Source organism: Eschscholzia californica, unplaced genomic scaffold (assembly GCF_041429995.1).
Source record: "Eschscholzia californica isolate CP2 unplaced genomic scaffold, dmEscCali1.0.p SCAF_2, whole genome shotgun sequence".
NCBI classification, from domain to species: Eukaryota; Viridiplantae; Streptophyta; class Magnoliopsida; order Ranunculales; family Papaveraceae; genus Eschscholzia; species Eschscholzia californica.
The window spans coordinates 35,940,541-35,954,627 of record NW_028238309.1 but is presented as its reverse complement, the minus strand read 5'-3'; the positions used below and the strand labels follow the sequence as shown (position 1 = coordinate 35,954,627).

The 14,087-nt window shown below is 39.4% G+C and overlaps 1 protein-coding gene and 1 long non-coding RNA gene across 14 annotated transcripts; both read right to left on the bottom strand.

Moving 5' to 3' along the window:
• Window positions 1-6,149: 6,149 nt before the first annotated feature.
• Window positions 6,150-9,468, bottom strand: LOC147557616 (uncharacterized). 5 transcript variants are annotated; one of them, XR_015234089.1, is made up of 6 exons: window positions 9,015-9,450; window positions 8,674-8,748; window positions 8,502-8,539; window positions 8,146-8,279; window positions 7,692-7,812; window positions 6,150-6,395 (listed from the first exon to the last, which is right to left on the bottom strand). It is a non-coding gene; the product is annotated as an uncharacterized LOC147557616 (long non-coding RNA). The 5 variants fall into 5 exon arrangements; XR_015234090.1 differs by lacking the exon at window positions 8,502-8,539 and having other exon boundaries at window positions 9,015-9,468; XR_015234092.1 differs by lacking the exons at window positions 8,146-8,279; window positions 8,502-8,539 and having other exon boundaries at window positions 7,692-7,865; window positions 9,015-9,468.
• A 457-nt stretch (window positions 9,469-9,925) lies between these two features.
• LOC147557615 (F-box protein At5g67140-like) lies at window positions 9,926-13,798 on the bottom strand. 9 transcript variants are annotated; one of them, XR_015234082.1, is made up of 7 exons: window positions 13,147-13,798; window positions 12,699-12,787; window positions 12,142-12,562; window positions 11,718-11,849; window positions 11,042-11,656; window positions 10,845-10,943; window positions 9,926-10,465 (listed from the first exon to the last, which is right to left on the bottom strand). XR_015234082.1 is itself a non-coding variant. In XM_086658428.1 (7 exons), exons 4-7 carry the CDS (start codon window positions 11,528-11,530, stop codon window positions 10,457-10,459), a joined length of 306 nt encoding a protein of 101 aa, XP_086514554.1. In that variant the 5' UTR covers window positions 11,531-11,849; window positions 12,142-12,562; window positions 12,699-12,787; window positions 13,147-13,798; the 3' UTR covers window positions 9,926-10,456. The 9 variants fall into 9 exon arrangements, 1 of the variants encoding a protein (XP_086514554.1); XR_015234083.1 differs by having other exon boundaries at window positions 11,042-11,177; XR_015234085.1 differs by having other exon boundaries at window positions 11,042-11,177; window positions 11,724-11,849.
• Window positions 13,799-14,087: the final 289 nt, after the last annotated feature.

Sequence of the window (14,087 nt, the reverse complement as noted above, 5' to 3'; positions counted from 1 at the left end):
AAATCCAACTACCGAACCAGAAATGTCAGCCCTTCTGTCGTAAACAAAACCAAGCTCCGCAGTTCCTCCCAGATACCGCAGTATCTATTTCACAGCCTGCCAATGACCTTTCCCAGGTCTGCCCATCTATCTGCTTACTACACAAACAGTATGTGAAATATCAGGCCTTGTGCACACCATAGCATACATAATGCTACCTACTGCATTTGCATAAGGCACCCGCGATATGTACTCCGTCTCGTCATCAGTTCTTGGTGACAGTTCCCCCGAAAGCTTGAAGCGTGTTACCAATGGAGTACTGACAGGTTTTGCCTCAGTCATACCAAAACTTTCCAACACCTTCTCGATGTATGTTTTCTGAGACAATAGCAGTTTCCCAGCAGATCTGTCTCTCCGTATCTCCATACCCAATATCTTCCTTGAGGCACCCAAGTCTTTCATCTCAAACTCACCCTTTAACTGACCCTTTAACATGTGGATTTCCGACATATCCTTGCAAGCTATCAGCATGTCATCCACATACAGGAGTAGATACACATGAGAACCATGTGATAGTTTCCTGTGGTACACACAACTATCATACCTACTTCTGTCATAGTCGTTTTTAACCATAAACGTGTCAAAACGCTTATACCACTGCCAAGGAGACTGTTTCAGTCCATAGAAAGACTTGTTCTGCAAACAAACCTGGTCTTCTTTCCGAAGAATCTCAAACCCCTCTGGCTGACGCATATAGATTTGTTCCTCTAGCTTTCCATGTAAGAACGCAGTCTTAACATCAAGCTGCTCCAACTCCATATCATACAAAGCAACCATAGAAAGTATCACTCTAATAGAGCTATGTTTAACAATAGGAGAAAATACCTCATTGAATTCTATACCTTCTCGCTGTGTCAACCCCTTAGCTACTAACCGTGTTTTGTAAAGTGCATCTTCCACCCCTGGGATTCCTTCCTTCTTCTTGAAAACCCATTTGCTACCAACAATCTTCTGACCCTTAGGCAGCTTGGCTAATTCCCAGACCTGGTTCTTCCGAAGAGACTCAATCTCTTCATTCATGGCAAGAGACCACTGCCGTGAATCATCGCTCTTCATAGCTTCTTCATAGGTGCATGGCTCACCTCCATATACGCTTTCTCCCACACTAAGTGCAAATGCAACCATATCGGCCATCCCATACTTTTCCGGTACCCAGATGTCTCTCCTACCCATGTTCCTCGCAACACTGTACTGAACCAGCTCTGGTTCAGCTTCCTCATCTTGCTCATCTACCTGAGGCCGAACCTCTTCGGAGTGTCTATCTCAAACTCCACCTGCTCCCTATGATCTTCCTGCTCCACCTGTTTACTAACACCCTCCCGAGTATCTACAGGCATTACCTTCTGAGTTACCATGGCTAACTCATCAAAAGTAACATCTACTTATGCGAAACTTCTTCGATTTTCCATCTAGATTCCACAACCGATAACCCTTAACTTCAGGCTCATACCCAAGAAATACACATTTTCTTAGCCCTCGGATCAAGTTTACCTTCTTTAACGTGTGCATAAGCCGAACAACCAAAGATCTTCAAGTTCTCATAATTACCAAGATAACCAGACCACACCTCATTAGGAGTTTTACACTCAATAAATGTACAGGGTGAAATATTTACCAGATACGCTGTCGTGTTCACTGCTTCAGCCCAGAACACCTCCGGCAGCCCTGCATTCGAAAGCATACAACGAGCTCGTTCCAATAGAGTTTTGTTCATACATCCCGCCACCCCACTTTGTTGTGGAGTCTTTCTGACCGTATGGTGTCTCACTATCCCTTCGTCTACACAGAACCTATTAAACTCGTTTCCGCAAAATCCCATGCCATTGTCAGTCCTCAAGCGTTTGATCGATTTTCCAGTCTGCTTCTCGATCAAGGTCTTCCACTGCTTGAACTTGACGAATGCCTCATCTTTGCGTTTCAGTATGTAGACCCATACTTTCCTGGAAAAATCATCTATCAAGGTTAACATGTATCTACCCGCACTATGTGAGCTGACCCGAGAGGGACCCCAAAGATCTGAATGGATGTAATCCAGAGTTCCTTTGGTATTATGAATCGCTGTACTAAACTTTACCCGACATTGCTTCCCGAAGACACAATGTTCACAGAATTCCAGTTTTCCAAACTTCTGCCCACAGAGTAAACCTTGCTTGCTCATTATAGCCATCCCCCTTTCATTCATATGCCCTAACCGCACATGCCATAGCTTGGTAGTCTCAACTTCCTTGTCGGATGATGATACCGTTACAGATCCGGTAACAGTGTTACCCTGTAGCACATATAGACCATTCTTTTTCAACCCCTTCATAACTGTAAGACTCCTCTTAGATTTCCGAAGAACACCACCATATTTGCAACCATTATCATCCAGAGTTCCCAAAGAGATTAGATTCCTCTTCAAATCTAGAACATCTCTGATGTCTGTTATAGTCCTCACAACACCATCGTGCATCTTGATCTGAACAGTACCAATTCCAACCACCTTACAAGGAGCGTCGTTTCCCATTAACACCTTACCGCCATTAATGACTGTGTAAGTAGAAAACCATTCCTTATGAGGACATACATGATATGTAAAACCAGTATCCAAAATCCACCTATCTTCTGCAAAGCAGGCATTGATCGCCAGAACTATAGCTTCATCAGATTCTTTAGTGATTGCCAAGACACTACCATCATCTTCTTCGATGACTGATGCCTCTGCTGGCTTCTTCCTAAGCTCAGGACAATTCCTTTTGAAGTGCCCCTCCTTCTTAATGTTAAAGCATCTGTACCTTTTAGGTTTCGATTTAGACCGTGAACGACCCTTCCCATCGACCACATTCTGCCACCTTCCCCTTACCACCAAACCATCACCTGAGCTGCTTTCTTCCATTGACCTCTGTCTCAACTCCTTCGAATTCAATGCTTCTTTAACATCCTCAAAGGTTGTAGTTGTTTTTCCAGACATAAAAGAATCAACAAAGCTCTCATATGATGGTCGCAGGGATGCAAGCAATAGTACGGTCTTATCTTCTTCTTCGAATTTAACATTTATGTTTGCCAAATCTAAGAATACTCGGTTGAGTTCATCCATATGGTCTTTCAATGATTTCCCTTCTAACATCTGTAAACTAAATAATTTCTTCTTTAGATACAAACGATTAGTTAGAGATTTCGTCATATACCTTATCTCCAGCTTACTCCATAGCCCATCGGCTGTAGTTTCTGCCGCTACTTCTTGCAAGACCTCATTGCTCAAACAGAGTAGAATCTGACCATAAGCTCTCTCCATGAGATCTTCCTTCTCTGATTCTGAAAGTGATTCAGCGAGTGCAGCCTTCCCATTGAACGTCTTCAGCAGACCCTGTTGGACTAATACTGTTGATGCATAAAATGTCTAGACATTGACTAACGTCTGAAGAGTCAAAGATCAGACCAGAAGTCACTCGGAATAGCTCGACTTGAGGCAGCAGGATAGCTAAAACCCCTTATGGTCCACTACACATTCCCACAACTGGGAGGTCGGCAAGAAGAAACCAGTTCTGCACAAAACGCCCTTGGCATGGATAGATCAGCCTTAGGATCTCTAAAGGAATAAGGGGGGTCTCCACAGGTTCGGCCCATATGTTATGCCCAGAACTAGGAAGATATCAACGATGCGCAACCTAATGACTTAATCCTGGACTTTCCAGAAAGATCTTAGTCGGTTACACATCTTGAAGTGTTTAAGCCCGGTTGCACTCCACGTATCAAAAGGAGGAAATTCTCCTTTAGAGCCTATCACTCCGACAAGATATCAACGAAGTATCCTTGAACTTAGGAACTTTCACTTATCAGAGATCCGGGATAGACTCGAAGAGAAAACCTAAATAGGCAAAAAAGGTAACTTTTATTACGGTCGGCCACCGCCTCACCACCGCCACTAAGGACAGTCGGCCTACCTTCGCCTATGAAAGGCCCCCCACATCGTCCTTCAAAGGACACGACCTCCAGAGGGAATAAAACTCTTTCTCTAAGACATGATCTCTTTACCCAAAAAGATCACCCAAAACTCAGAGTTCTCATAACTCGCCCCCCAAAAGGATCAATCAATATTCATTCTTTTACTGCAAAGAGCACCCTGACTGGCTATAGCGTCGGAGCGGTTTTCGAACCCTTTGCAGGTTTTCTCCCCTCAGGAACAGACGAACAGGAGTGAGGAATGGACGAATAGGAGCAAGGAATCAGGAGCTGGAGCAAGGAGTCAGGAGCTGGAGCAAAAAGTAGGGAGGAGAGAAGCGGAGCAAAGGAGCGGAGCAGAGCAGAGCAGAGAAGCAGAGTTGAACAGAGGAATCTTACCTCTCCAAACAGAATATTCCATCATAACAGAGGTTTTCATGCTTCAACTTCCTTTTTCATGCTGATTTAACCGGGAGCCAATTTTCGACATCAGCATTTGGCGCTAGAAGGAGGTGATCTCTCCAGCAAATCACCACATTCGGTAACTCGAATCCTACTCAATACTTCTTCAGAACTAATCATCTTTTCCTAAAAGACCTTCAGGCAGAAATGCCAGTAGAAAAATGAACACCCGGTGAGAACCGAGAAGGATCTTTATACTTCATAATGATCTCAGCAGCCCTCGAGCGGCTTAAGGTTGAAAGAAGGAAACAAGAAGAGAGAATGACGAAACTTCAGAGCGACCTAGATGTAACAGAAGCTAGGTTGAAATCCTTGCTGGGTAAAAATCCTAGAACAGCAGACGACCTGAGGGGGCCGACATTCTCAGGAATAGGATCTCTCTCAGAAACAAGAAACTTTACTAATCTCACCCAAGCTCTCCCCGACGCGTTCGGAAAGCCCTCCGACGAAAGGGCCGCCAACTTAAGTCAAAAAAGCCAGACTGATAGCCAGGGAGCTCGAGACACGACCCTAGCAGTAACAACAATTAGGCGCTTGACAGTACTGGCAAAAGAGCTCGGCGAAATATCAAAAACTCTGGTGGAAATATTCATCGAGGCGGAAACGGAATCCGAATCTGAGGGCGGAGAAAGTGTCAACGTCATAGCTGGAGGGCCAACTCATGCAGAGGACAGAAGCAACAAACGACGAGGCAAAAATCCAGAGGTCAGGACAGTACGAGACCAAGCCACACCTCCGATAATATTCACTAATGATGACCTGAGGGGAGTAATCACGCCTCACGCAGACCCCCTAGTGATAACAGTGCTGGTTGCCAATCAAAGAATAGGGCGTATCCTAGTTGACACGGGAAGCTCCACAGAGATCATAAGCCGGGCATGCCTCTAAAAACTCCAGGTGAGAACACATCAGACCGAGACTTATGATCATTACTTGACAGGTTTCGGCGGAGATCGACTACGAGCTGGGGGAAAGGTCACTTTACCCATACTCGTTGGAGAGGGAACGACCAGCCGAGCACTAATGATGGAGTTCGTGATGATCGACGAACTACACGCATACAACATTATCCTGGGAAGGAACTTCTTGATGGAATCACGAGTTGTGATCTCTCTGAACCACCTAACCCTGAAATTCCCAATTCCGGGAACGAACCTGGTGGGAACCATAAAAGGAGATCAAGCGACGGCCAGGGAATGTTACGCCAATTCAGCTCGACACTGTCGACGGCCAGCAGTGGTTCCCACCCTTCCAAGCACCGGAAAAATCACTAACTTCGACCACACCGTAAACATGGAGGAATAACGCCGCCAAGGTCAGTATTGCTCACAGAGTACCTATATATATATATACTAGTAATAGCCCGTGCCTACGGCACGGTAAAATTTTAGTGCAAAATCCAAAAACACAAATGCTATGTAAGGTTGTTTGAACACTACACTTTCCCGAAAACCATAAAATTATTATCTAGTTTTACAAACATGGAAATGAGTATATCAAAATAGGGTGATGATTTTATTTGACCCTAAAAACGTTTTATTTTGTAGTAATCAGTTCTTTTCGATGAGATATTGTGGTAATCAGTTAGTGTGAAGAAATTATTAATTGTAAGAGAAAAGAAGAAAATTAGATTGGTTTTAGAAACCCTACAATCATAAATTCTATGTATTTGCAAAGCTACAGAGACAGTGAAGAGGTAGAGAGGAGCTTCAGTTACTGTTTAATAATTTAGTGAATAACCAAGCTTATATAATTTTCAAAATGTTCTCCTCAATCATATATATTCTTCTACAAAATAGAACGAATAATTACTAATTACACTTTAAATTTACAACTTGATTACGTAGATATTCAGCATAACAGATAGTTTTATTTGCTCTTGATTGATCGTTTCGTCTAAAAATGTCAGCCTCGAAGTGTTTAGAAGAAATTACCCTGTACCCATGGTTCTTGTTGCTTAAAATAAGACCGACCTACATTCAAAGAGTTAATCATTTGAATTGTGTGGCCACACTCAAATGGATTAAGAGTTAATCATTTGAATTGACAGTTGTTCTCTGGATCAAGAAAGTCTGAACGGAGTGACGTATCAGATGAGATACTAAGCGACATGGCAATCGAGCATTGCACTTGTTCTAAGTACAAGTGGGAGACTGAAGGATTTATCCGTTCGGTCTGAAGGAGATGTCCTTCCGAAGGAGTGTCCTTCGACCAAGGTGGCAATGCGATCAATTTGTCAGTTAGGATAACGATGACCACACGTGAAGATCATCCAGTCCGGTCCAATTAGGGGTCGTAATGCTTTGCTAGAAGCCAACTACCATCGTCGGATCAAGGAGTTGATTCGCAGCTAACATAGACCGGATCCTACAACGGGTTACACATAAGAGTGGTAGCTTGATCGGAGAGAATTGACTAGACGGGAACTGGCTAAAGTTGGATGGGATTCAACTGGAAAGGTCGAAAGGGTCCGAATGGAGATTCGGGACAAGATAGAAGGAAGGCTCTTTGGGCCGGCCATGAGATGGCCGACCAGAGTAAGTGGGCCGGCCATATAAGGCCCATGGTTGGCTGCCCTGGCCGGCCACACTTAAGGGGATTATCAAAATACCCCAAAAAGGGTATTTTGGTAATTATCTTTTCTGTGACCCAGAAAATATAAAACCTAATCTGAATGAGATTCTAATTAGGGTTTGTCTATACATTGGGTCAGTTGAGAACAGAAAAGGTGTGGATTTTTCTCTAAGGAAAAATATACAGCTCTCTCTCTCTCTGAATATACAGCTATTGGAGAGAGAGGAATATAGAGAAAAAGTTCTCATTCTATCAATCTAGTCAAGAAGAAGAGTTCTTCTCAACCTTCTAGTAAGTCCTAGCAGTCTGAAAGGAAGGGAGATCAAGTCTATTCACTCGGTGTCTCAAGTAGAGGAGCTACAGTTGGAGCTCTCGATCTTTGCATGCGATTGGAATGGTTCGAGGGAAAAACGCGTTAAGGTATTTATCCCTCTCTAGTTCATTGATTAGTTTATGCATGTCGATCCTGGGCAATCTAGTGTTAAACATGAGATGTTTGAGATTCCGCTTACAACACTAGTTAGTGTATAGGATACACAAAACCCTATATTTATCGCTAGAATATACATCAACTAAGAAATCCTCATACTTCATTTCCTAAATATTTTTGTTCACCTAGCAACTTCCGCACTTCAATGCACTTAAAGTTATAATTGTAGGTGAAAGTTAAAAAAAATAAAATATTTAGAACTCACCATTACGAAATCAAAGAAAGCAATACGAGTGAAATGGTGATAGTCTTTAAGCAATTCCAGAGGGTAAACCTAGCTACACCACAAAATATATATCCTCCATCGCTTCGCAGAAATCCGGTAACTATAGTAAAAGAAAACATCAAACAAAACCTCCATACTTCTACAAACAAAAAACTGCGAACCTCTCCACAGATTGATCAAAAAAATAGATTCACATCAGCTTGAGTAATCTAGACGAGTAAGAGGAAGTAGTTAGAGTGTTAGACACATAAAACGACTAACATAGTAACAAATAAACTTTAAAACTTCCTTCTTATTTACATCTGTGTAATAATAGTCCTCGTGGACATTGGTCTTTCATATTTTTAAGAAAAATTGTCATAAGGATCTCACCCTACGTTAAAAATTGTGAGAGTAATTGGTGCAATGTTGTGTTTGAAGGTAAAACCCTTACCCAGTAGGAACCAAGCATAGTTCCTAGCTTCATGTCAGACTCGAAGCAGCCCTTGTACCATATGAATTAGCTTTAATAAAAGAAAAACGAAGAACAAAACTAGGATCACTAGAAATGAGCAGGCAGACAACAACCTTGAAACAAAAACAATTATAGACAAATAAACACAAGTCATTTACTATCAAAACCCAAAAGTCTTTCAAACAATTGTAAATAAACAAAAGTTGCTAGGACAAAGTTGATGAGAAGGGAACCAAGATGCTAAATAAAAAAAAGAAGTCACCCCTAAGTTTCACAATCGATCAAAAGAAACTGCAAAAAAGAAAGTAAAACTACATTAAGAAAAAGAAACGTACCCATAATCCCTTTTCCCCGAATTTAGACGTTCATCGACCTTAATGTCATTAGACAGTAAACGAAAAAATGAGTAATTCATGTATGCACCAATATATACATAGTCATTGAGGAATTTTATCAAACACGTTTTATGCAGCTTAAAAAGATGAAATCTTCATGTTCCAAACTTACTAAATTTCAAACTTCATCATTCCAGAGTAATATGATGAACTTCAATAGTGTAACTTATCACCATAGTCCATAAACCTGCAGAAATAATAAATTAAAGATTCAAAACGGCAGAATTTATCACCATAGACCCGTATAAACAAATCATGGCAAATTATCACCATAGAACTTCTGAAATAATAAATTAAAAATCTTCAACACCTAGAAGACAGAAAACTGAAATCCAAATATCATTTCATCAACAGAAAGTAAGAGGTAGAGAGAAATTTTAACTGCAAATAAATACTGTATAATCAAACACACTAACCAAACAAACGAAAAATGCATATAGAGATGGAACCTACCTAAATTGAGCGAAATTTCAAAGCTGTTACATAAGAGATACTTGTTTCACCGAAATCCATTCCAAATTGCAAAACCTAGCAAACGGTTATAGACACAGAAATTCCATGTGTTATTTACCAAAAGGAAATCGATACCGAAGTAGATAATGAGCATAATAAAGTTGAAGATATAAATTAATGAGGGAAAGAAGCGTTAGGGTTTTTTGGGCGAAGAAGAGTTGCAGAGGAGCTGAAGCCAAAGAGAAGAGCGCAGCCATTACATTTTAGGTGAGATTAATCGTGTGACCAATTTAATATGAAGGAGACAGATATAAATGCTAGAAACGAAACGGACTACCATGACTGAAAAAAACTGAAGAGGCGTTAGGTTTTTTTTTTTTGTTGAAGGACGATAGGTTGGTAGAAGAGGAACGGTACGGGAGTTGGATTTGGCGGTGAGATTGTTCGTACGTATGACCTATTTAATGGGAGTTTATGTTCCTTTTAATCTGAATGTTGAACCAGCCCAGGGATTTTATACAGTCAAGATTCAGAGTCTAATTTACTTCCTTGCCTGTAGTGGGTGAATAAATTTGTATTTTTTAGGGAGGGTAACAGATCAAAAGGTGTGGATCATATCAAATTCACAACGAAAGGCCAGATTTGTCTTTCGACTTGTCCCAGTCACAACGAAAGGTCAGATTTGTCTTTCGACTTGTCCCAGTCAGCACAAAACATTGTGTTTTGTTAAATAGACTAGGTATAACCCGTGCCTCCGGCACGGTGAAACTCGGATGAGGATAAGATTATGAGAAAATATAAAGAATGAGATGATACTTTTTTTTTGATGAAATGAATGAGATGATACTTGATGACCATCCTTCAACAAAATTTGTTATAAATAAAAGAAAAAGAAATCTCTTTTGCTGGTAGGATTGACTTGTGTATCCAATTATTACAGGTGAACAAATTATTATAATTATATCCTACAAGTATAGATAGCATTTCCAACTTCACAGTGTCAAGCAAACATTGAGAATGAGTGTTCACTAAGGTGATTACATACAACATAAATGATATTTACAAAACTCAATGGTGTGATAGAAGTGTAAATTCACAACTTCATGGCATTGGCCATAGAGGAGGAAGAGGACCAATTCCAACATTTAGATGCTCATTTCTAGGTTTTATCTGAAGAGCAGGTGTGATAGCAAGCAAACCAATGAAGCTAGTTGATGGAAGTCTCATCCCCAAAACATTGATTGATTCGAGCTTAAGGCAATTATTTACAAGCGTGAGAAGCCCACTCTCAGTAACGTGGCGACAACTCCATAAAACAATAGTCCGCAACAGACAAAAAGAAACGATGTTATTTAACTAAATAATCCGTCCCAATCCTTTCAGGTGAATCATAGGTTGAACTACTGATGGGCTTGACCAGGATACCTTAGTATTGGTTCTCTTTAGAAGGCCTGACATAATATGTAATGTAAATTGACTCAAGTTGAATTCAGACTATATTTAATATGACTCATGGGTCTGCCTTGTTTGTTGTTTCTATGGCTGTCTCGGTCAGATTTCGGGTCGATTTTAGTCAAAAATAAAATAAGTCGGACTAAAACAAGTCATACCCAGACGACCTCAGACTTGGACAAGTCAGACTCAGACAAATAAAAAAGACACCACTTAAAGTTATTTGGGAGTTTATAGTCCAGACTCCAGAGTCAACTTAATCACTCGAGCAGCCTATTCAAACCAGTCTTCCTCGATAGAAATCATGTCTCCACCCTTGAGGTGAACAATAAGATTAACTGAAAGCACTATGCACGAACACTTCACTACTTCATTCACCTTTAAATGACGGCAGCTGTTGGCAATAGTGAATAACGATTCATCGGTAATAAATATACCACGGACATTCAAGTGTTGAAAGGAAGTAGCTCTTGAAACCTGCAAAAACATAGTCCAGTAACAAATTGACACTTAAACTTTCCCAAGTCTATATATGTACGTATGTCTGTGTACAAAGAGTATAAATCGTTACGTACCAAATGAACTACACCAGTATCTGTGATAACAGACATACCCCATAAGGATATTGATATGAGGTTTCCGACGCACTTGGATAAAGATATTCTGTACAGACCATCATCAGTTATTTGGCATCCCCAGCAGCTCTTTGAACTAAAACCACATTAAAAAAAACACAGATGTTTGAGTTCACTCTTTAAAAAAGACTTTCATGACACATAAGGGAATCAATAACTCAAAGAGATCAACATCTACGGATTTCCATTCGAAGATCGGACAATTTCTTCCTTTCCAGATTACCCAAACGATGTAACATGAAATTACCAACTTATCTCACTTGGTAATTGATTCCAACTTGACATTCCAAAATATCACAATAAACAGAAAACTCAAAACACATACGGAAAATATAAAATCAATCTCTATAATAGATGACAATGATACTTTCCATGTAAGTCCTCATTTTGGAGAGATGGTGAAAACATAATTGATGTTGTACAAATCATGAAGTACGTCTGTAAGTAAGATCTTTGGAAAGAGCCAATTTGAAGAAGTAATAGTTTATTCAAGTTTTTCTCCACAAAATGGCACACCCATACATAAAGAAGTGCAAAAATAAAAGGTTGAACATGCTGCAACCAAAAGCATCAAACTATTAGAAATACAAGTAATATTAGTCTTTTATGAACATACTTGCACCTATTATTGATTCACTATTCATTTTAATATATGCTTAGCAAAGTAGACTATAGCAGCCAATTGTTTGATAAACATTGAGTAACGAGTCTTCGAGATGTTGTATGGAAACCCCAAAGTTGCAACAACCTGCATCAAATCAAGTGCTTCATATAAATTTAACAGGTTGAGTTAGAAAGCAGACAATGGATGAGAAGAAACCAATTGTCGTTATCGACAATGGATTGCTGATTAAAATTGATATGAAGAAGGATAAGCAAACTGAACATCATATGACACATACATTATTAATTAATTAACATTTAGTTGGTCAGTCCCATAATACATCTAATGAACTGCAGAAAGAGACTTACGACATTGAACTGCAAAATGAAATAAATAAGAAACAGAAATTGTCGTTGCACTACTAAATAAAACCTACCTATCTGCCTCAAATGATGTTCCTATTTGATAGACAAATATCAAAAGAAAGCCCGGCTGCAAGTAAGATCACGGAATTCCAGAAATTGACACGCTCCAATTAAGTTGAACTATGAAAAAAAATCGGCAACGCGATTTTCATATCACGAAAAACTTACAAACTATCAATACTTCAGATTTTTTCAGTAGTTATGACTATAGAAGGGTCAACATCAACCAGCATCTTTACCACATCTCTCATATTGGGACGTAGATTTGGAAGCTTACTTGTGCAGAGGATATAGTACCAGATATCTGCGTATACATATCAGCAATGTGTGCCATGATGTATAGAGTACCATATTTCTGCGTATACATCTCAGGAATGTGTGCCATGATGACATATCCAACAAAGAGTGCAACGAAGTTTCCGGCAGAGAGTCCTGAAATAAAAAAATATTGTAGGCTTAATTTTATTGAAGCGCAATTAAAAAGAGAAGAAAGTAGAAAAAACCAGATGAAAATATGAAATTAAAGTCACAAGTCAGCTGTAATATAAGTAGAAGGGCAAGATGTTACAAGTTAGTAGTATATCCAAGATGTCTAGTAGTAAAGAACAACTGATTCCATTACTCTCTATGAGCGAAACCTGCTTCTCATTCAATTCTCTGTATAAAACAAAAAACCATATAAAACATACCGCTTAAATTTCTAGGGCAGTATAGTTAAAGAGGAAATCCATATTCAAAAAAAACTTAAATTTGACTCGCTTAGATTATGAGAAGGCTTCAGTTGTCTCTACCATAGGTGCTATAGCTTTAGGGTTATAAATTTTTAACAGACAGACCAAACTAATCAAACACTTTTCAACCAATTAAACATTTCTAACCAAGTAAAAAAAATTATGATATATAGAGAGTATATCAGAACCTTAATCAAGTAGTAATAAACATTTAAATTGAATTGAAAAAAAAAATACCTCCCACTCACTGTGATTAGGGTTTAGCTAAAGAGATCAGTACCATACCTTTCTTCACCTTGATTCCTCTGAACCCTCAAAATAGAAACATGAAGAGAGATAAATCAGAACCCTAATCACAGTAAAATGAAAATTTTAATCAGAAAAATGAAGATTTGGTAGATTTGGGGGAAAATTTCTTCTTAATGGTCGAATTTCACCTTGGTGGATTTGGGGGAAGATTTGGTAGCGGAAGAACAAAAATACCAAAAACAGCAAACCGAATCAAGAAAAACACCAAATACCAAGAAATTGAACACCACTACTAATGAATTTATCAAAAACAAGTAGGTCTTATTAGTTTTTTGGAATCGGTGTGTTGAAGGAGTTGTTCAAACAATGATTAAACACTGCAAATGTCTCTAAAACTTAAACGCAGCAAAAAGGGGTTACAAAGAGAGAATCCGAAAGAAAAAATCAAAACTGACACATTCCATTTTCCCATTACATAGTCATTTCAGTTACAAATTTGCTCCTTTGATTAGAGAGAGGCAGAGAGAGGAAGAGGAGAAGTACGTTCTTGTGAAATTGAAACTGAAAAACCTTACCATTAAGGCATTAATGTTGGGATCGGACGGCTAGAAAAATCTCAACTGCACACCTATACATTTCAGCGCACCAGGTCAGGGACTGTGATGAAGGAAGCTAGTAACGGCGGAGATGATGATTAATAGTGTGATTGATGCTCCTCCATTGATGAGATGTAATGGTTGAGAGATAGAGAGGGGCGAGGAAGAGTAACAGTAGCCGTTTTTTGAACATAAAGGAGAACAGGGTCTTTGATATGAGGTTATGAGCCAACTCTCCATATTACAAACCACCATTTATTCACATCATTAAAACGTGCATATGAATTTTGGGGGAGAGATGGGGGTTATAATCTAGGAATTCATTATCAATAAACCACCATTTATTGACATCAATAACATTATCAATAAACCACCATTTAT

Excerpts from the sequence above, each read along its gene's own strand:
- LOC147557615 (XM_086658428.1), bottom strand. The coding sequence starts at position 11,530 with ATGATTTGTACAACATCAATTATGTTTTCACCATCTCTCCAAAATGAG. Across the intron at positions 11,178-11,468 it reads AATGAGGACTTACATGGAAA|TTCAAAGAGCTGCTGGGGAT; the intron begins GTATCATTGTCA and ends ATGTGGTTTTAG. Across the intron at positions 10,944-11,041 it reads ATACTGGTGTAGTTCATTTG|GTTTCAAGAGCTACTTCCTT; the intron begins GTACGTAACGAT and ends ATGTTTTTGCAG.